At 37.1% G+C, this 23,365-nt stretch overlaps 1 protein-coding gene across 3 annotated transcripts in view; it reads right to left on the reverse strand.

Moving 5' to 3' along the window:
• The window catches only part of CNOT6 (CCR4-NOT transcription complex subunit 6), a 74,077-nt gene that overhangs the window by 13,720 nt on the left and 36,992 nt on the right, over positions 1-23,365 (reverse strand). For 2 of the 3 annotated variants that reach the window (XM_047866532.1, XM_047866522.1), the window contains exons 3-4: positions 8,162-8,348; positions 5,911-5,996 (exon numbers count right to left, since the gene is read on the reverse strand). In XM_047866532.1, coding sequence (XP_047722488.1) covers positions 5,911-5,996; positions 8,162-8,348 — 273 coding nt within the window. Of the gene's footprint in view, positions 1-5,910; positions 5,997-8,161; positions 8,349-18,205; positions 18,303-23,365 lie in introns of those variants that run through there. The other variant, XM_047866541.1, reaches the window with a different exon arrangement.

Raw genomic sequence — 23,365 nt, forward strand, 5'->3', positions numbered from 1 at the left:
GTCATGTAAACCTTAACAAAAGGAAAGCAAGGGTGACTAATACCAGATAAAGTTGATTTCAGAGAAAATAAATTTACTAGAGAAAGTGACATTATGTAATGATAAAGGAGAAGACATAGCAATTCTAAACATGCATCCACAAAATGAAAGAACTAAAAAATATTTTAAGCAAAAACTGATAGAACTGAAAGGACAATAGAAAAATCTACAATTATGCTGATACTTCAGAACTCATCTCACAATTGACAGAACTAGACAAAAACAAACAACAAAAAGAACTAGACAAAAAAATCCTCTAAATACCATCAATCTAACAGACCCTAGTGTTAATATAGAGGATCCAGTTGAGATTTATAGAAGATTCTACCCAATTCATATTCTTGTCCAGTGTCCAAGGGACACAAAATTTGTGGCTGGACACAGCTAAAGCAGAGCCAAGAGGGACATTTATAGCACCTAATGTATACATTAGAAAAGGAAAAGTCTCAGGGGAGCCTGGGCGGCTTAGTCAGTTGTGCATCCAACTCTTTATTTCGGCGCAGGTCATGATCTCATGGTTCATGAGATTGAGCCCCACATCAGACTCTGCGCTGACCGCCTTAAGTCTGCTTGGATTCTCTCTCTTCTTCTCTCTGCCCCTACCCCACTTGAGTGCTCCCTCTCTCAAAATAAACATTTAAGTCCCATCTGAAGAACCTAGAAAGAGCAAAATAAACTGAAAGCAAAAAGGATTAAAAACACTAAAAAATAGGAATCAATGAATTGAAAACAGAAAAAGAGGACTTTTTTAAAAAGCGGTTTCTTTGAAAAGATCAATAAAATTGGCAAACTTCTACCAAGACTCACAAAGAAACTGAAGACAAAAATTACCAATATAAAAAATATAAACCCTACAGAAATCAAAAGGATAAGGGAATACCATGAACAATTCTAGATACATAAATTTAACAACATATATGAATGCGGCCATTTCCTTGAAATACACAAACTGTACTCACTCACCCAGTACAAAACTTAAAGAGCCCTATACCTATTAAAGGAAATGAATTCAAAATTTAAAAACTACCAGAAATCTCCAGGCCCGAAATGTTTCACTGGAAAATTCTACTAAACACTTTAAGAATTAACTCTAATTCTATAGACTCTCTTCCAGAAAACAAAAGATGAGGGAACACTTTCAAATTCATTTCATAAAGCTAGCATTACCTAGATACCAAAACCAGACAAATTGAGCATAAATGAAAATTAAAGACAAATACCTTTATGAATATCGAGTCAAAAATCCTTAAGAAAATATTAGCATACAGAAGTAAGCAATATATAAAAAGATTTATAACCATGACCAAGTGGGATTTGTTCCAGGAATGCAAGGCTGGTTCAATATTTAAAAATCAGGGACACCTGGGTGGCTCAGTCGGTTAAGCGGCCGACTTCGGCCCAGGTCACGATCTCGCGGTCCGTGAGTTCGAGCCCCGCGTCGGGCTCTGGGCTGACGGCTCAGAGCCTGGAGCCTGTTTCAAATTCTGTGTGTCCCTCTCTCTGACCCTCCCCCGTTCATGCTTTGTCTCTCTCTGTCTCAAAAATAAATAAACGTTAAAAAAATTTAAAAAAAAAAATATTTAAAAATCAATTACAAGGCTAACAAAGAAATCACATCAACTGATACAAAACAAGCATTTGACAAAATTAAACACCTATTCATGATTAATAACTCTCAGCAAAAGGGCAGAGGGAAACTTCCTCAAATTGATAAAGACAATCTACAAAATACCTACTGCTAATGTTATACATAATAGTGCACACAGAATACTTCCATATATCAGGAAAAAGAGGGATGTCTGTTCTCACAACTCTTATTCAACATGATGCTGGAAGTTCTAGTCAGTACGATAAGTCAAGAAAAGGAAAGAAAAAGCAGACATATTGGGAAGGAAGAAATAAAATTATCCCTATTTCCAGATGACATAATTTTCTACATAGAAAATTCCCCAAAATTTTACCATTAAGTATACCAAAAAAAGCAACTCCTAAGACTCTAATATAAAAATATAAAAATCCATCCAATTCAAAAAGATATATGAACCATGTCTGACTTATTTTACTGAGTATAAAATATCCTGTACATCCATCCACGTTGTCACAAATGGCAAGATCTTGCGCTTTCTCTCTTTTTATGGCTAAGTAATATTCCACGCAGCATTATTCACTATGGCCAAGAAGATATGGAAGCAACCCAATTATCCATCCATAGATGAATGGATAAAGAAGATGTGGTATGTACGTACAATGGAATGTTATTATACTAAGTGAAATAAGTCAGACAGAGGAAGACAAATACATGATCCCACTTATATGTGGAATCTAAAAAGCAAAACAAATGAACAAACAAACAAAACCAGACTCTTAAGTACAGAAAACAAACTAGTGGTTGCCAGAGGGAAGGGGGTGGGGGTTGGGAGGATGGGTGAAATTAAAAAAAAAAAAAAAAATCCATTGTATTATGTCCAGGAACATACACATGGAAGGCAAAATTTAATACATTATAATTTACAACCACTTGAAAAAAAAAAGAAACCCAAACAAAAAGACTTAGAAATAAATCTAACAAAACATTTATGTGGTTTATATACCAAAAACTACACAATACTGATGAAAAAAAAATCAAAATTCTAAATATAAGGAGACATGGCATATTCACGGATCAGAACACTCAACATATTAAAGATGTTAATTCTCCCTTAATTTGATATACAGGTTTAACACTATTCTGATCAAAATCCCAGCAATATTTCTTTTAACTATAGACAGGACTATTCTAAATATATATAGAAAGGCAAAGGAACTAAAATAGCTAAAAACATTTTGAAAAAGACTATTGTAGGGGAATCAGTCTATCCTATTTCAAGACTTAATTACCTTATTTCAACTTTCAAGTAACTATTGGCAAAGGGGCAGACAAATACATCAATGGAAAAGACGAGAGAATCCAGAAATAGATCCACACAGATATGTCCAACTGATTCGAGAGAAAGGTGTAAAGGAAATTCAATGGCGGGTAGACTTTTCAACAGATGGTGCTAGGGCAACTGGACATTCACAGACAAAGGAATGAAACTTGAACTACTCCTTTACTTCTTTTAGCTCTATTTTAACTCAGATCACAGACTTAAATGTAAAACATAAAGCCATGAAACGTTCAGCACAAAACACAGGATCCATAAAAGGAAAATATGATAAACAACTTCATCAAAACCAAAACCTTTTGTTACAGAAAAGACCCTGTGTAACATCATGATTTATAATAAGAAATACATATCTGATCTTCATCCACTGTTCCTAAAGCTCCTAAGATCCTGAAAGTGATTCAAGGATTTCTTCCAAAGTGAAGTTGTAGAGGTGCCTCTTGTGTCAATAAAGTAACTTTCAGCCTCCAAAGGAGGATGGGGGCTGGCTGACAGGAACCAACCATGTGACTGGAAGGTTAGAACTTCCAGTTCCAGTCCCCCAGGAGGAGGGGCTGGAAGTCAGCTCAATCATCAAGGCCAATGATTTAATCAGTCATGCCTATGTTATGAAGCCTCCACAGAAACCCAAAAGCATGGGGTTCAAGGAGCCTCTGGGTTGGTGAACAAATAGAGACTCGGGAAGAGTGGTGCTCTCGGAGAGAGGGAGAGGGCATGGAAGCTCTGTGCCCTTTCCCCATACCTTGCCCTACTCATCTTTTCCATCTGGCTGCTCCAGAGTTATATCCTTTTATAATAAATTGGGAATCTGTGAGTAAACGGGTTTCCTTATTACTGTGAGCCACTCTCACAAACTGATCAAACCCAAGAAGGGGGCCGCGGGAACCTTGATCAGGAGCACAGGTGACAACCTGGCCTTGTGACTGGAATCTGAAGTTAGGGAGGCATGGGCAAGTAGCAGTCCTGTGGGACTGAACCTTTTATCCATGGAATCTGAGGCTATCTTTGGGTAGGTAGTGTCAGAATTTAGTTGAATTACAGGACATCCAGCTGGTATCCTAGAATTGCTTGTTGGTGTGGGGGAAAGCCCCACAGCGCTGGAACTGGGTGTGTTAAGTGGGTGAAAAGACTACACACTGGGGAAAAAATGTCTGCAAATCACATATTTGACAAAGGCCTAGTATCCAGAAAATATAACGGACTCTGAAAATTCAACAGTAAAAAAACAATTCAATTAGGACATGGGCAAAGGCATGAAGAATATTCCACAGATGATGACATACAGATGACAAGTAGGGACATGCAAAAATGTGCAATATCTTTACCTAACAGGAAAATGCAAATTAAAACCACAATGAGATGTCACTGCACATCTATCAGAAAAACTAAAATAACAATAGTGACAACACCAAAGCTGGGGAAGATTCAGAGTAACTGGATCACTTATTCATTACTGGTGAAAATGTTAAATAGTACAGCCAGTCTGGAAAAGTCTGGCAGATTCCTAAAAAACTAAACAACACTAAAATATGACCAAGCAATTGCATTCCTGGGTATCTATCCTAGAGACATGAGGACTTATGTGCCATAATAATCTGTACACAGAATTGTTCATAGCTGCTTCATCCACAATAGCCAAATACTGGAAACCAGCCAGATGTCCTTCAACAGGTGACTGGTTAAACAGACCATGATTGATCCATACCATGGAACACTGCTCATCAATGTAAAGAAGCAAACATGCAACAGCCTGTGAGAATCATCAAAGAATTAACCTGAGTGGAAAAAACTATTCTCAAGTTACATACAGCATGATTCTACTAACACAATATTCCTGAAATAACAAAGTTTTAGAAATGGAGAACAAATCAGCGGTTGTCAGAAGTTAACAAGTGAGTGGGGCAAGCTCAGAAAAGTAATGGATTTGTCCAAAAAATCGGTGAAACTCTATTTCGAAGAAAGAAACCTAAAACCTAGAGGTCAAACATTTTAGAGGATCTTTCTGAAATGAAAGAGCAAGGGATCCTCAAAAACTAAGGTGCCACAAAGACTGCCCTATCACTCCCCAACGCTTCCAAGGCTTTCATACACATTAACACAATGTGGACATGTGTGACCAATGACCCTAATGTCAAATAAAGTTTGTGAATCCTTAGAGAAATGAACACACTTTTGTAAAATAAATACTGTTAAGATTACAAAACCTGAAACTAAGAGGACATAAAACAGTAGCTGCTTCTGGGATGAGAAAGGGACCTAAAGAAGAACAAAGAGGGTTTTTACATTCTGTAATGTTCTATTTCTTTGTATTAGAAAACAGACACAAAAGTGACACAATATTAATTGTTCATTCTGATGTTGCTACATTTTATATTTTTGTTTTCAAAGTTAAAACAAAACTTTAAAGGGCTTTTAAGGAGTCTCAGCCAAAGGGTGGCTGGGTGGCTTAGTTGGTTGAGCATCTGACTTCGGCTCAGGTCATGATCTCACAGTTCATGAGTTCGAGCCCCATGTTTGGCTCTGTGCTGACAGCTCAGAGCCTGGAGCCTGCTTCAGATTCTGTGTCTCCCTCTCTCTCTTCCCCTCCCCCACTTGCACTCTCTCTGTCAAACATAAATAAACATAAAAAAAAATTTTTAAAGAAAGCCATTTATAGTATGATGACATAAAGTATGATCTGAGGAATGTATCATCAGAACACTGAACTGACTGAAACAAAGGATAGAAGAAAGAAAAGCCGGGCTAGGAGTAAAAAGGAATACAAAGATTAGCAGACAGTCTCCAGGTGGACAAGAGAGAAAACCACTGGGATGTACCTAAAAAACTGATGAAGTTTGGGGAAGAGTGAGCCTGCAAATCCCTGGCAACAAGATCCCCCTCTTACAGCTTCTTTAGACTCAAAGACATAACATACAAACCACAAGAAGCACAAATATAGAAATCATACCTTTCAGGCCTAAAGTCTGCAACTGAAACAGTTTTCCCAGCTCAAAAGGTAGAACTCGTAACAGGTTGTTATTTAAATGGAGTTCCCTGTGGATGTAAAAATTCCACATCAGAACATATATTACCTTTTAACCCATGGCTAAAATCAGCACTATAATTTCTAATATTCTTCTCAGAATGAAAAATTTTATATTATATTCCAATGTCTAATACAGTGCTTCTCAAACAATGATGTAGCAAAGAAACAAAACACGACAAAAAAACCCCCGATTGCCACAGACCAAACATTTTAAAAATAACAGAAAACCAGGGCACCTGGGTTAGTATCCAACTTTAGCTCAGGTCATGATCTCACAGTTCATGAGTTTGAGCCCTGTGTCAGGCTCTCTGCTGACAGCTTAGAGCCTGGAGCCTGCTTTGGATTCTGTGTGTGTCTCTCTCTCTGCCTCTCCCCCGCTCACACTGTCTCTCTTAAAAATAAATACTGAAAAATTTTAAAAATATTTTTAATTTTTAAATAATTAAAAAAATTTTTTTTTAAATTTCTAATTCAAGAAAAGAGAGGAGAAAAAAAAAAAAAAGACCAACAAAGCACAAGTCATATTTTTAAAGTGCATTACATTCAATAGATACAAAACTGCTCTCACACGTTGTCTATTTCACTGCAGGCTGATGACACAGTTTACAAATGGGCACAGTCCACAGACTGCCCAAGAGCAGCACTGATCCAGCCATATGGAGTCTACTACACAACTTTAAGAAAGTGGAAATGATAAAACAGCCTAACAAGTGAATTGTTAAATGAGATTTAAAATGATCATGTAGCACCAACTGAAAATAGCTTATGACAGCTGCAAAATTAAGTTTACCATTAATATTTCTCCAAATTTTAAAGTTTCACATTAGACATAATGGAAGCTTTATTAACAATTAATATTTTTTTAGGAACTATCAAAAGAATCTTCAGTAGTGAAAAGAAACAAAGACCCAACACCGAGATACTTACAATTTTCTGCGGTAAGTTTTATTTATCAATTTTTAAAGGTGAGAACTACTTCTAAAAAAAAAAAGAACCAGTATAATCCCTGGTTCTTAGAATTTAAATGAACCTCGGTTACTACTTAGTGAACCAGAGGCTGGTGAGGCCATAAACTAAACAAGTCTAAATAATTTGTTCCCATTTATTTCCACATATATCACATGGGAAAGGAGGTCTTTTAAGGAGATTAAAAATGGTCATGGTATATACTCAGTAATTAAGCCCAAAACAATGTCAAAAAGCTGGAGTGGGAATAACAAAGGTAAAGAAACTCTCACGAGGTCCTTATTCCTTTTTACTATGCAGCAAATGGTAGGAAGCAGCAAAACAGCCAGGGGAATAAAAGAAAAGGCAAGTAATACGATATGGAGCAAGATTTTTCCACTGGGATTAACATAATAACTAGAAATTAGCTTTACTTTCAACTTGGGTGGATCCCAGCTACCATACAAAAAAACAGGGATAATAAAAGAAATAGCAATTACCATTTATTAAATACAATATGTGTCCAGCAGGGTGCTAGTAGTTTCTTACTCATTATCTCAGGTATCTCTAATCTCAGCCCTGGCTAGGTAGGCTTTACAGTAACTTTACAGAGGACAAAACACTCAGCAAAGTTAAGGAGATTGCCCCAAATCACACAACTTGTAAATAGCAAAGTCACAGGATTCCAAACTGAACTGTGTGACTCCATATCCTATCTACTCCTCTACTCTGCACTGTGGTCTTCCAAATGCAGTGACTAATTCTAGCTTTTTTTTTTGAGTCCAGGCTTTATTACTATCATGCGTACAAGCCCTGGGATGGCCAAAAAGGTGTCATTCCTTGGCAGTGGTATCCTGGACCCTGTGTTAAGCATAATATGGTACCCCAGAATTTAGAGAGGAAAGCACCACAATCGTTTGTAACAGGAGAGTCCATATGTAGGATTAACATAACTGCCTTTTATTTATTTACCCCCACTTTATCCAAAAATTTGGTTTAGGAATAAAGTATATTACACATAACATAGCAATAAAACAAATTTTAGGCAATGTATCTACCTAATTTATTATTTATTGACATTCAATTTTTCCAGAAAACTTTACAAGGGATACAATTATGTTTGCTCTTGTTCAAATACCATTTAATTGGTAGTGCAGTTTCCTAGCAAAATAAGTGTTCATTTTGTTTGTAGGGGGTTAAAGTCAGAAAAGAAGTCGAATCTGCACACCTGAGTGATACCATGTTTCCGAGTTCTGCCGGTAAACTCCGGATTTTATTAGAGGACAGGTCCAGATACACCAGATTGTGAAGCTTGGCAATGTCTGAAGGAATGCGGGACAGGGAATTGTCACTCAGATGCAAAGCTGTCAAGTGAGTTAGTGACCACAAAGATGAGCTTAAGCTTCTTACTTTTCCTGTAAGAGAAGGAAAAAATGGGGAAAGGATTATATGGTGTTGTCTACAATTTGGTCCCTGGATCAAATAACATTTAGATGTTTCAATGAATAATAATCTATCTTTCAAAACATTGTGAGGAAGGGTTTAACAGGAGAAAGCTTACCTATTCTAGGACAACGTACTGCTATGATTAGGTTATAAGCTCTACTTAGCAAACTAAAAAAATCTCAGTGTTTAAAATGCATCATTGTTTTTTAAGAGCACAACAGCTAAGACTTTATCCTTTAAGGTTGCCTCAGCTATGACACGAAAGAAAGATATGAATGATTTATAGTAATGATAAATCTAGTATGTCACCACAATCAATTTGGATACGCAAAAAAAATCAAATCCTCTCTCGGAGGCTGTTCCTATCTATACTCTAGAAAACAAGAATTCTGCCTGCAAAAAAAAGGTAAACCATATATTCTCAGCTTAACAAAGTTTTAAGACCAGTGTACTCAAGTGATAACTGCATCAAGAATCATATAACTAAACAAAAGCTGTACTGAATAATTTACAAGCAAAAATACTTGCCCAGAAACATCAAAGATGTGAAGTCATAATCAAACAGTAGTAGACCCCGGGTTCAGTAACTAAGAAAGTAATCTCTTTCAATGTAACATTAAATCAGTACTTTGGTACTTCTTGGTAAGATGACAATCATTTCTACAATCCATCTAAGAACTTTCCTCCAATCTCTTTAATGGTCTAAGATCTAGTCTGAGACAGAATGAAACAAACAGATGTAATGGGAATACACTAGTCTTTGAGAACTGGTTTTCTATTGGCTGAAAAAGCAATCTTAAGATTTCTAATCAAGGTGGAGTAAGAGAGGCCAAATTTACTATCCTACCTGAACAACTACCACACCAGACAATATATATGAATCAACAAATTTCAGCGATTAGACTTCAACCAGTGCAGAAGAGTGATCCCCAAATGATCACAAACAAGGCAGGCCTTACAACTGTCTCAGCTTCCTGGACTGCACAGGTAGGAGATCCCAAGGGCAGCACAGTGATCTCCCCTAAGTTCTGGAGCAGGGAAGCCAAGATGACCAGAATTTACAAAGGCAGAGACAGTACCAGAGAGGAAGAGATAAACAAAGAAGTCTGGAGATGGGAAAAAGTTCCCCCTCAAGTTTTCAGCTAAGTATTGATCAGTATAAACATGTGAGAAATTGCCTGAGCCAGAAGGAAAAACACCCAAAAGAAGTAAAAACAATCCCTACATTTACACAGAACTGAAGCTAGCTAGTGCTGCCAACTACCAGAAGGAAATGTATTATAACTCACAAGGTGCTGGACTTATTAGTGGTATAAAATCAGGGGCACCTGGGTGGCTCAGTTGGTTAGACGTCCAACTTTGGCTCAGGTCATGATCTCACGGTCCATGAGTTCGAGCCCCGCATCAGGCTCTGTGCTGACAGCTCAGGGCCCGGAGCCTGCTTCGGATTCTGTGTCTCCCTCTCTCTCTGCCCCTCACCCGCTCATGCTCTGTCTCTCTCTCTCTCAAAAATAAATAAAAACATTAAAAAAAAAAAAATCAGCCCTAAAGATTGCTCTGGTCTCACCTAAGAAAGTTTAAGAGCAAGCCTCAAAAGAACTAAACTGTTTCTGAGTAACCTAACTGTATCCCAAAATAAAGTTCAATACTGGTTATAGGAATACAAAAATATGCATTGCCCAACAGGGCAAAATTCACAATACAGCAACAAAACTACTCAAAATGAAAAGAGAGAAAAATACTAGAAAAAAACACATGCATGGGCACCTGTGTGGCGCAGTTGGTTAAGCATCCAACTCCCGATTTTGGCTCAGGTCATGATCTCACAGTTTGTGAGACCAAGCCTCACCTCAGGTTCTGTGCTAGCCTACTTTGGATTCTCTCTCTGTCCCGCCCCCACTCGTGCTCCCCACCCCTCAAAATGAATAAACATTAAAAAAAACACAACGTCCATGAACTCTTGGACAACTTTAAACAACCTAATATATATGTAATTGGAGTCCCCAAAATAGGGGAGTTGGGGACAGAAAAAAATATCTTAGGAAATAAACCCAAAAGATAACCAGATATCCACATGTTTTAACTTTTAAGAGTTAAACCTTTACCTTACACCATATACAAAAACTGACTCAAAAACTTTTGGAAGAAAACAGAGGCATTTACCTTCAAGACCTGAGATTATGCAATGGTTTGTTAGATAGGACACTAACAGCATAAGCAACAAAAAATATGTTAAACTGTACTTCAAAATTAAAACCTTTTGTGCCTCAAAGATCACCATCAACAAAGTGAAAAGTGTGTTCACACAGGAGAAACTATCTGAAAGTCATAAATTTAATAAGATATTTATATCTAGAATATATAAAGAACTGATACAACTCAGTAAGAAAAGACAAATAATTCAATTTATAAGTGGGCAAAGAACAGGCACTTCTCCAAAGAAGATACACAAGTGGCCAACAAGCACTTGAAAAGATGCTCATTATCACCAGCCATCAGAGAAAGGCAAATCAAAAACAACAATGATACGCTACTTCATACCCACTAAGATGACTATAATAAAAAAGAGTATTGGCAAGGAGTAGAGAAACTAGAACCTTCACATACTGCTGGTGGAAATGTAAACTAATGAAGCCACTTTGGAAAATAGTATGGCAGTTCCTCAAAAAGGTTATACAAGTTACCACATGAGCCAGCAATTCATTCCGATGAATATGCCCAAAAGAAAGAAAAACACATGTCCACACAAAAACTTAAATGCTCACTGCAGAATTATTCTTAAGAGTCAAGAAACAGAAACAATCCAAATGTCTGTCAACAGATAAATAAAATGTGGTATATTCAAACATATGAAATATTAATACGTGTTAAAGCACGATTGAACCTTAAAAATAATTCGCTGAATGGAAAAAGCTAGTGACCACACATTACATAATTCCATTTATTTGAAATGTCCAGGAGAGTAACAAATCCATTCAGACAGAAAAAAGATTAACGCTTTCAAGGTCTGGCTAGCTGAGGTGAAATGAAAGCTAATATGTATCGGGTTTCTTTTGGAGGCAATGAAAATGTTGTCAAAACTAATTGTGGTAATGGGTGCAAAACTCTGTGAATATACAAAACCACTGAATGTGCATTTAAGTGGATGAATTATGTGAATTATATCTTGGGCTATCACCAAAAAGAAAAAAAAGAAGACAATGAAGAGATGCAAAAAATTTTCTATTTTTCATGAAAACTATAAACCTAGACACAAAAAGCTCAATGAACCCCCAAGTATATGAAAACTCCACGAAGAATAGAAAAGAAAACTACAGGAAGGCACATTAATCAAATGGCTTAAAACAAATAATAAACAGAAAATCTTAAAAGCTGCAAAAGGAAAAATAATTACACAGAGAAACAAAGATAAAATGTCTGCAGACTTTTACTTGTGAACAGTACGAGAGAGATGACAAGCAGAGCAAAATCTTTAATATACTGAAAGAAAAAAAATACTATGAACCTAGTAACCCAGTAAAAATACCTTTCAAAAAAGAAGACAAGTTAGAAGATGAAAAGAGCTACAGAGATGGATGGTAGAGACGGCTGCACAACATTATGAGTGTTTTTTTTTTTTTAATTAAGTGTATTTTAAGAGAGAACGAGCACAAGCAGGGTAGGGGCAGAAAGAGAGGGGGGAGACGGGGGGGGGGGGGGGGGGAGAGGGAGAGGGAGAGGGAGAGGGAGAGGGAGAGAGAGAGAGAGAGAGAGAGAGAGAGAGACAGAATATCCCAAAAAGGCTCCACACTGTCAGCGTAGAACCTGATGCAGGGCTTGTACTCATGAGCCTTGAGATCATGACCTGAGCTGAAACCAAGGAGGACGCTTAACTGAGTCACCCAGGTACTCCTGAACATATTTGATAAAAACCTTCCCACAAAGAAAATTCTTGAACCAGAAAGGCTCATTGGTGAATACAACCAAATATTTAAGGAATAACTATAACAATTCTACACAAACTGATCCAGAAATGTGAAAGCAAGAAGATCCTTTCGAACTCATTCTATGTGGCCAACATCACTCTGATACCAAAACCAGATAAAACTAGTACCAAAAAAACTACAAATCAAATCCTTCATGAACAAAAATGCAAATTTTAACAAAATTTTAACAAATCAAATTCAACAATAGATTAAAAAGATAATGACCAAGTAAGACTTGCGCTAGGAAATTCAAGGTTTGTTAAACATTCAAAATAATTTTTCAAAAAACTTTTTTAGAAAAGAAAATCATATACACAGATGTAAAAAAGCATATGACAAAATCAACATTTAAAAATCAGCATTTAATCAAATCAAATCCTGATTTTAAAAAAAAAGCTTGCTTGTAAGCTAAGAACAGAACTTCCTAAATCTTGAAGAAGGGTATGTATAAGAACGTTAGTGGTAAGGGAATGAGCACTTTCCTCCCGAGATCAGAAACAAAGCAAGATACGTCCACTATCACCACTCCCTATCAAAATTATGCTGGAAGTTTTAGCCTGTGCAATAAGAAAAAAAGTCGAAAGAAGTAAAGTCATGGTTATCTGCAAATGGCACAATCATCATGTAAAATCCTAAGAATCTACAAAAATACCACCAATAAATGAGTTTAGCAAGGTTGTAGGATAAAGTATCAATATACAAAATATCTACTCTATCTTTATATACAGCAATGCATAATCAGAAGCATATTTACAATAACATTTACATTAGTACCAAATTACAAAGTAGAGGAAAATATGACAAAAATATGTGTAGGACCAATATATTAAAAACTACAAAACACCCTGAAAGCAAGTAAAGAAGTCCTAAAGAAGCAGAGAGATATACAGTGTTCATAGATCAGAAGATTTAATGTTGTTAAGATATTAGATCTCCCCCAAATTGGTTTAGAGTCAACACAATCACAATCAAAATGCCAGCATGTCTGAAAATGGCAAATGGATTCTAAAATTTGCATGGAAATTCAAAGGCCTTATAAAATTCAAAACAACTTTGAAAAAGAAGCTGGAAGACTAAAACTACCTGATTTTAGAAATTATATATAGAACTCTCAAAACTCAGTAATAACAATCCAATTTTCAAAACAGGAAAAACATCTAAATAGACACTTCACCAAAGAAGACATACAGCTGGTAAATAATCATATGAAAAAATGCTCAACATCAGCATCATTAGGGAAATGAAAATTAAAACTGCAATGAGATACCACTACAAACCCAAAAGAGTGGCTAAAATTAAAAAGACTTGACAAGTGTTGGTGAGGATATGGATCAAAGATATCTAGTAAGAATGTAAAATGAGACAACCTCTTTGCAAAATAGTTTGAGGTTTTTAAAAAGTTAAACCTTACCTACCTTATGATCAATTTCATTCTTAGGTATTTGCCCAAGAAAAATGAAAGTTATATCCTCTATAAAGAAGTGTACCTAAAGCTTTATTTGTAGAAATTATCAAATATTTTCATCAACAAAGAAATGGATAAATAAATGCTGGCATATACAAATAATAGGATACTACTCCGTAATAAAAAGTATGAACTATTAAAAACCAACTGCATGGATGAATATCAAAATAAGTAGCAAAACTAAACAACAACAAAAAGTACATACTGTATTACCTCTTTTAAATAAAAATTCTACAAAATGTAAACCAATCCTATGGTTAAAGAAAACAGAACAGCGATTACCTGGGATTGGGGGAAGGGACAGAGAAATGAAGGAGGTAGAGAAAGGAATTGCAAATTTAGGGGAATGATAGATATGTCCCTTGAATGTGGTGATGGTTTCAAGGATGTATAGATGTCCAAATATATCACATTATTCACTTTGCATACATGCTGATTATTACATGTCAACTTAAATCAATACAGCTATGCAATAAAATCTATCTTGGTCTAAGAAAGTATTTTTCCTTACTGTGTAATAATTACAGTAGAAACCACATCATTTCCTATTTGTAAAACAAATTTATTTACTTTTCAGTTCATAAAACTAAAGCACACAGCTAATAGTTAATATAAATAAATAAAGCACTTAAAATATCACAAACTACTTATTGGGTACATGTCTTAACATATGTTTCAGCCTCAAGATAACACTCAACAAAAAAAGGTAGAAGGGTTTGAGAAATACATTTTTATACCTCAACTTAATAGGAAGGATACAAAATTAATTCTCAAGAAAATAGGCAGAAAGAAAACCAAGAAGAAAGGATGAGGGGCTGGGTGGCTCAGTTGGTTAAGCATCCAACTCTTCATTTTGGCTCAGGTCATGATCTCATGGTTTGTGGGTTCAGACTCTGCACTGGACTCTGCACTGACAGTGCAGGGCCTGCTTGGGATTCTCTCTCTATTCCTGTCTCTCCGCCCCCACTCCTGTCTCTCTCTCAAAAATGAACATTAAAAAAAAATTTTAATCAAGTATAAGGAGTCATGTATTAAATAAATCAATCATACAAGATTTAAGGGAGAGGGAAAGGAGGAATCAGATCTCTACCATACACAGATAAGTAACACAAATAAATTTCTAAATGCCAAAAAACCAGAAAAGTAATGGAAGAGATTATTTCTAAAAATAACTCAAACCCAAGATTCCAAAAACTGTCAGGTTTGAGTACATTAAAATTTAAAACCTCTCTAATGTGGAGATGCCAACAAGTACAGCAGCCAAAGAGATAATATTCAGGGACACCCAGGTGGCTCAGTCAGGTAAGCATCTAACTCTTGATTTCGGCCCAGGTCATGATCTCGTGGTTGTGAGACTGAGCCCCACATAAGGCTCCGTGCACAGATCTGCATAGGGCTCCACGCTGGACATGGAGTCTGCTTCAGATTCTATCCCTCTCCCTCAGCCACTCCCTGCATGAGTGCCCGCTCTCTCTCTTAAAAAAAAAAAAAAACAAAGAGAGAGAGAGAGAGATGACATTCATTTATTCGGTCAACTTTCAGTGACTAGTAAGTTGGTGTGGGGACAGAACAGTAAATATAAAGTCCTCAAGAAAAAAGGGTTAGTTATAAAAAAAATGTTTATTTCAATAATAAAACATATGCAAATTTAAACAAAGTATTCACTTCTACTTATGCAAATAACAAAATAAGATTAGTATCCAATATTCACAAGGCTAAGAGGGTTGAGACACCTTCATTAATTATGGGGAAAAACACAACTATATTTTGAAATCAATCCTGAAATAGCTACTAAAAATTTTAAATGTGAATATCCTTTGCCCCATCACAATTCCTCAATTAGATTAAAACTCTACTGGTAGAACTATGTAACCTAAGAAATTAAGGTTCCTAATTTTTGAGAATAAAAGAGAGTCACCTTTTGAAATTCTGAGGATATCTATTTACTTCTCCATAAAATTGTACATATTCCTCTGCATCCAAAAATGTGCATTCAATTTTAAGCAGCTTTGTGACTTGAGAAATGCTGAGATTATCCTGACCTAAATTAAGAGCTGTGTTTTGAGAAGTAATTTCATTCTAACATATCCAGAATCCTTTATTTGTTACATACTAAGAGACAGGGGGAATCTAACTAGTGTTCCCTCAAATCAGAGGGGCGATTAGCAAACTCTAGGGACCAGGTATAATTAACATCCCTATGAAGAAATCAAAATTGCTACCTCTACATTTGCAGATTTAGAGAAAGCAAGGAAGAAAACATCTTGACTTGAATCTTTAAAACTGACATTTTAGAAGAAAAGGGAATTATATTTATCTCCATTATTCCCAGATTCTGTATCTGTGAATTCCCCTATCCCCTCCAGTTTACTTGTAACTCCAAATGCAATTCTTGTATTTCTGTTACACTCATTCACAAACATGCACAGAGAAGCAAAAAACTGTAGTCACCCAGAACAGTTCCCAGATGAGGTCCAACAAGGTAACACTCTGGCTTCTTGCTCCACTTTTCACAATGTGAACAAGTGTCTTCTTCATAATTTAGTGCTATATTTGTTTTTGCACATTTGTTTTTTGCGTATTTGTGCTTTTTGTGGGTGAATTTGAGGTTTTAAATGGCCCCAAAGCATGGGGCTGAAATGCCAGCTGCAAGGCTGTGAGGTGTCTAGTGTTTGAGCTAAGTTTCCCTCAGGCATTCGTTAGTGTCCAAGAGTTCAAGGTTAATGAGTTGACAATATACATTAAATAAGGTGTCTTTAAACATAAACACACATAAAACAAGCTTATGTATTGACTAGTTGATGAAAAGTGTTGTGACTAGTGGTTCACAGGAACCTAACCATGTATCTCCTTTCGGAGCAATGCTTCAGTACTTGCTAATTCCGTGCTCAAGGTGACCATATATAGAACATAACTACTGTGAATAACAAGAATCCACTGTAACTGGAAATGGTGGCCATTTGAAATTTTCCCCACTCACAACTCCTGATGAAGTTAAAGACCAGGATTTCGGGGTCACGGTAAGGTAAACTTCACAAAAGGAAGAGGACTGTGCTGTGAGAATGGCAAATTGGATTAAGAAGAAGAAGAGAGACCCGATTAAATTACATGAAGGGCACTAAGGAGAACATTTGGCAGATTAAATCCATTGATAGTGCTTAATTTAAAAATAGCAAAGTTGATGGGGAAGGAAACGGCCTTAACAGGGCATGTGAGTTAACAAATGGAAGTTTCAATCCGTGAAGGAAAACACATCTGCAAAGGTACCCTCATCAAACTTTGCTGGGAAAGAATTCAGGTCTTAAATGCAAGGAAAGAATGTCGCTTGTTCAAATTAAAGAGATCTAGTTTAAGTAAAAGAAGATTAGGCCTGGAGGTAAAAAGCCTAGAACCTGAGAATGCAAAGACTGAGGCGAGTATTAGAAAAAAGGCAAAAGAAGAAAGGTGAGAATATCAGGCTCAAAACAGAATGACAGTGGAGGTGGTGTGATGCAGATGAAGAAAGGGCTGAACTCAGGTAAGGGGACTCACAATAGTCTGTGCTCTACCACTAAGGAGCTCCACCATCTGGTTAACTGACCTTAATAAAAGGAAATGTTTGTTGCGAAGCTCAGTCAGTAACATCCGAACCGGTTACACCTTTTGCACTTTTCTAACTTCATTTTTTAAAGATTTTATTTTTAAGTAATCTCCACACCCAACATGGGGCTTGAACTCACAACTTCAAGATCAAGAGTCAAATGACTGAGGCAGCTAGGTGCCCTGTTAATAAATTTATTTTTATTATTATTTAAAAAAATTTTTTTAACGTTTATTTATTCCTGAGACAGAGAGAGACAGAGCATGAGTGGGGGAGGGGCAGAGAGAGAGGGAGATACAGAATCAGAAGCAAGCTCCAGGTTCTGAGCTGTCAGCACAGAGCCCGATGCAGGGCTCAAACTCACAAACCGTGAGATCATGACCTGAGCCGAAGTTGGTCGCTCAACCGAGCCACCCAGGCGCCCCTAATAAATTTATTTTTAAATGAACATGCTTATTATATAATTCAACACTGTTTAAAAATACCAAATCCCATCACCTGGTGTAACTACCATTATATCACATTCGTGTTAATATTAAAAAAAAAAAAAAACAGGAAACAAAATTAAACTATACATGATTCCTTAATGTGATTAAAAAAAAAAAAAAGAAAAAAATTAAAAAATGATGGAACCATAGAACTTTTGTTTGCTATAAAAGATTTTCTAAAACTGATCTAAGATTAACAGAGATTCTAAAAACATTAAAGGTTACAAATCTTAGTTTTAACTGCATGTTTTGCTTTTAAACTTGATTGCCTACGATGAAAGTGAAATAGACCATCATTGTACATTTCCCCCATCCACTCATTACATACTTTTTCTATCAAAAGCTTGTATCATCTCCAAGGAAGATAAGTAAATGGTCAATAAATACAGGCAAAGATGCTCGATTTCATGAACCATCAAGGAAACCCTAATCAAAGCCACAATGCTTCTTTCATGCCCACTACGATGGCTAAATCCCAAAGACATATGTAACAATTGTTGCCAAGGAGTGGAGAAATTGTAACCCTTGTACAAGGTGGTTTAGAATGTAGAATGATGCAGAAACTTTCAGAACAGTCTGGCAGTTACTCAAAAAGTTAAACATTTACCATATGATCTAGTAATTCCACTCCTAAGTACCTACCTGACAGAAATGAAAATGCCTACAAAGAAACTTGTACACAAATGTTCACAGCAGTATTATTCTTAGAGCCAAAAAGTAGAAACAATCTGTGATGCTTTGATTTATAACAAAAAATATACATTTGATCTTCATCTCTGTTTCCAGAATGGAGCTCCTAAAATCCTTGGAATTTCTGAAGTGATTAAAACAGTAAAGGTGTCTTTTATTACAGGTGCTCCTTTCAAGGACACCAGAGTTTAACCTTAAATGAGGTGACTTTTTTAATGCCCCCATAAATGGGGACTTGTTGCCAGGGACACCAAGCAGGATTAGAGAATTGAAATTTTCAGTCCCCACCAGCCCCCACCCCCAACCACCAGGGAGAAGAGAGGGGGGAGAAGTTGTATCAATCACCAGATTTAATCAACCGTGCCTAATGAAGCCTCTGAGGGAATCTGTTAACTATGGAGTTCTGAGCTTTCAAGAGTAGGGAACACAGGGAGGTATGGGGAAGGTGAGGGGTCTGGAAAGAGCATGGAAGTTTCTTACCTGTTCCCTACACCTTGCTCTATGGGATCTCTTCCATTGGCTGTTCCTGAGGTTTTATAATAAGCCAGTAATCTAGTAAGTAAACTCTTCTCCTGGTTCTGTGAGCTGATAATAGCAAATTAATTAAACCCAAGGAGAGGATGATCCTGGGAACCTCTGGATTTGTAGCTCCTCAACTGAAAGCACAAGATAACCTGGACTTGTGACCAGTGTCTGAAGTTGAGGGGAGCAGTTCCATGGGACTGAACCCTTAACTTGTGGTACCCGACACTAGTGTCAGAATTGAGTTCAATTATAGGACACCCAGCTGAGGTGGTGTCACAGAATTGCTTTAAGTGTAGAAAACCGGCACATCCAGTGTTGAAGTAAAGTAGTATTGTAGTAGAGTACTGAGTAGACAAGACACACAGGAGTGTGTTTTTACACAGATAAATAAATACAATAGAATTCCATGTGTGATATCCACACATGGAACATTATTCAGCCACTAAAAGGAATGAAGTACTAACACATGCTACAACATGGATGAATCTTGAAAACATTATCCTAAGTATTAAGAAGGCAGTCACAAAGACCACAAGAAAATGTTTGGAACAGGCAAATCTATAGATGTAGAAAATAAACTACTGGCTACCTAGGGCTAGGGGACCAGAAGGAAATGGGAAGTGACTGCTAATGAGTATAAGGTTTCTTTTGGGGTGCTAAAAATGTTTTAAAAGTGAATGTGATAATGGTTGCACACCTGTGAATAAACGAAAACCCACTGACTGTGCACTTTAATGAATTATAGGATATGTGAATTATATCTCAATAAAACAGTTACATAAAAAAGTTTATAGCATAACAGAGAACAAAGCACAAAATAACATATGCAAAACAATTTGCATGTATACAATAATTAGATGAAAAAGTAACAGAAGATTCTATTCATAAGAAGAACCAGAAGGTAAAATACCTATGAATAAATCTACCAAGAAGTATATAGGACTTCTACAAAAAAACAAATGGAAAGACATCCTATAGGGAAGCCTGGGTGGCTAAGTTGATTAAGCATCTGACTTCAGGTCATATTACAGTTTGTGAGTTTGAGACCTACATTGGGCACTGCACTGATAGCTCAGAGCCTGGAGCCTGCTTCGGATTCTGTGTCTCCCTCTCTTTCTGCCCCTCCCTGCTTGTGCTCTCTTTCTCTCTCAAAAATAAGCAAACATTAAAAAAAAAAAAAAAGTATCCTACAAATCACCCTAATTTATAAAACAACATGATCATGATAAAAATGCCAGGACCAGATAAGTTGATTCTGAATTTCATTATTGAAAAAAGTTGCCAACTATCATCTGTCAAAATTATAAACACATACACCCTTTTGACCTACATATACATTAGAAAGGATGCAAAACAATCTACAAGGTTATTCACTGTAGCAGTGGTTTGTCATACACTGAACATCAATATAGTACTACTTAAATAAGTTACAGGGGTGCCTTGAGCCCTTCATCGGGCTACACACATGGAACCTATTTGAGATTCTTTCTTTCTCTCTCTCGAAAATGGGAAGGGAGAGGGAAGGAGGGAGAGGGAAGGAGGGAGAGGGAAGGAGGGAGAGGGAAGGAGGGAAGGAGGGAGAGGGAAGGAGGGAGGAAAAATTACAGTGATAAGAGAACTATCTATTATTTAGAATCTCTCCACAGTACAATGTTACATGGGAAAAAAAGCAAAGTGCAGAAATTTGTACATAATATACTATCTTTTGAATTAAAAATAAGGTGTAGGGGCACCTGGGTGGCTCGGTTGGTTAAGTGTCCTGACTTCAGTTCAGGTCATGATCTTACAGTTTGTAGGTTCTAGAGGGGCGCCTGGGTGGCTCAGTCAGTTAAACAGTTTGTAGGTTCGAACTCTGCGTTGGGCTCTGTGCTGACAGCTCAGAGCCTGGAGCCTGCTTCAGATTCTGTGTCTCCCTCTCTCTATGCCCCTCCCCTGCTCATGTTCTATCTCTCTCTGAGAGATATTTAATGAATACACATTAAAAAAAATGTTTTTTAAATACGGTGTGGAATAAGAAACTATATTTGTATTTACATATGTATGGAAGGACTCCAGAGGTGTATAAAAGAAACTAATAACCCTGTGTATGAATGCATACGTGTGTGCATGCTGGGAGGTATAACGGGAAAAGGGGGATGAAAGGGAGACTTCCACCGTATACTTTATATTCTCCATGTCCCCTTTTCCTGTGATGTCCTTAACTCCACTTTCTCCTGGCTAATATCATTAACTCAGTAGTCAGCTATTCTAGGATGTTTTCCCTGATCCTGCCAAGCTGGCTAAGACCGTCTTAAAGAAAAGATAATATAATAGGTCAAGCTTTCTGTCCTGTATTTATCATGGTTTTATAATTATCTTCTTGTGGGAGTCTTCTATAGCCTGTAAGATTCCTGAAACCTTATGTCTCATCACCTTCCACATCAGAAGTCTCAGAGTAAATGAATAACATGTAAGTGATTTCCAGTAAGTTAGTGATGGCCTCAAAACTAGTATTGTGCATGTCCTGCCTCCACTTGAGTTTCCCCCCCTCTCTTGTTTACCTGTCCCCACTCTAGACTTCCCTAGAGTAGACATCAGGGTCACCGAGAGGGTGGACAGCTGCACAAGCTGTTAACATTCTGAAAGCTACTTGACTCTGGAGTTACACTTACCACAATTACCAAAAAGAGCTAAATGTAGTACTATCTTTAAAAAATTCAGAAGAACTTGGGACGCCTAGGTGGCTTTGTCAATAAAGCGTCCAACTTCAGCTCAGGTCATGATCTAACAGTTCATGAGTTCGAGCCCCATGCCAGGCTCTCTCTGCTGTCAGTGCAGAGCCTGCTTTGGATCCTCTGTTCCCTCTCTCTCTGCCCCCCACCCTCACTCATGCATGCTTTCTCTCTCTCTCTCTCTCTCTCTCTCTCTCTCTCTCAAAAATAAACATTAAAAAAAAAATCATACTGGCACAAAAACAGGCACTCAGACCAATGGAACAGAATACAGAACCCAAAAATAGACTCACAAACATATGGCCAACTAATCTTTGACAAAGCAGGAAAGAATATCCAATGGATAGACAGTCTCTTCAGTAAGTGGTGGTGGGAAAGCTGGCCAGTGACATGGAGAAAAATGAACCTGGACCACTTTCTTCCCCATACACAAAAATAAACTCAAAATGGATGAAAGACCTCAATGTAAGACAGGAAGCCATCAAAATCCTCGAGGAGAAAGCAGGCAAAAGTCTCTTTGATCTTTGCTGCAGCAATTTCTTACTCAACACGTCTCCGGAGGCAAGGGAAACAGAAGCAAAAATGAACTATTGGGACCACATCAAAATAAAAGGCTTCTGCACAGCAAAGGAAACAATCAGCAAAATGGAAAGGCAACCGACAGAATGGGAGAAGATATTTGCAAATGACATATCAGATAAAGGGTTAGTATCCAAAATCTATAAAGAACTTATCACACTCAACACCCAAAAAACAAATAATCCAGTGAAGAAATTGGCAAAAGACATGAAGAGACACTTCTCCAAAGAAGACATCCAGATGGCCAACTGACACATGAAAAAATGTTCAACATCACTCATCATTAGGGAAATACAAATCAAAACCACAGTGAGATCCCACCTCACACCTGTCAGAATGGCTCACATTAACAACTCAGGCAACAACAGATGTTAGCGAGGATGTGGAGAAAGAGGATCTCTTTTGTACTGCTGGTGGGAATGCAAACTGGTGCAGCCACTCTGGAAAACAATATGAAGGTTCCTCAAAAAATTAAAAATAGAACTACCCTACAATCCAGCAATTGCACTACTAGGTATTTATCCAAGGGATACAGGTGTGCTGTTTCAAAGGGACATATGCACCCCAATGTTTCTAGCAGCATGATCAACAATAGCCAAAGTATGGAAAGAGCCCAAATGTTCATCGATGGATGAATGGATAAAGAAGATGTATGTGTCTGTGTGTGTAGGTATGTATGTGTACACACACACACACACACACACACACACACACACACACACACAAATGGAGTATTACTCAGCAATCAAAAAGAATGAAATCTTGCTATATTTATATATATATTTGCAAATACAGTACAGCAGTATTTGCAACTACGTGGATGGAACTATAGGGTACTATGCTAAATGAAATTAGTCAGAGAAAGACAAATATCATAGGACTTCACTCATGAGGAGTTTAAGATACAAAACAGATGAACACAAGGGAAGGGAAGCAAAAGTAATATAAAAACAGGGAGGGGGAGAAAACATAAAAGACTCTTA

Source organism: Prionailurus viverrinus, chromosome A1 (genome assembly GCF_022837055.1).
Source record: "Prionailurus viverrinus isolate Anna chromosome A1, UM_Priviv_1.0, whole genome shotgun sequence".
NCBI lineage: Eukaryota > Metazoa > Chordata > Mammalia > Carnivora > Felidae > Prionailurus > Prionailurus viverrinus.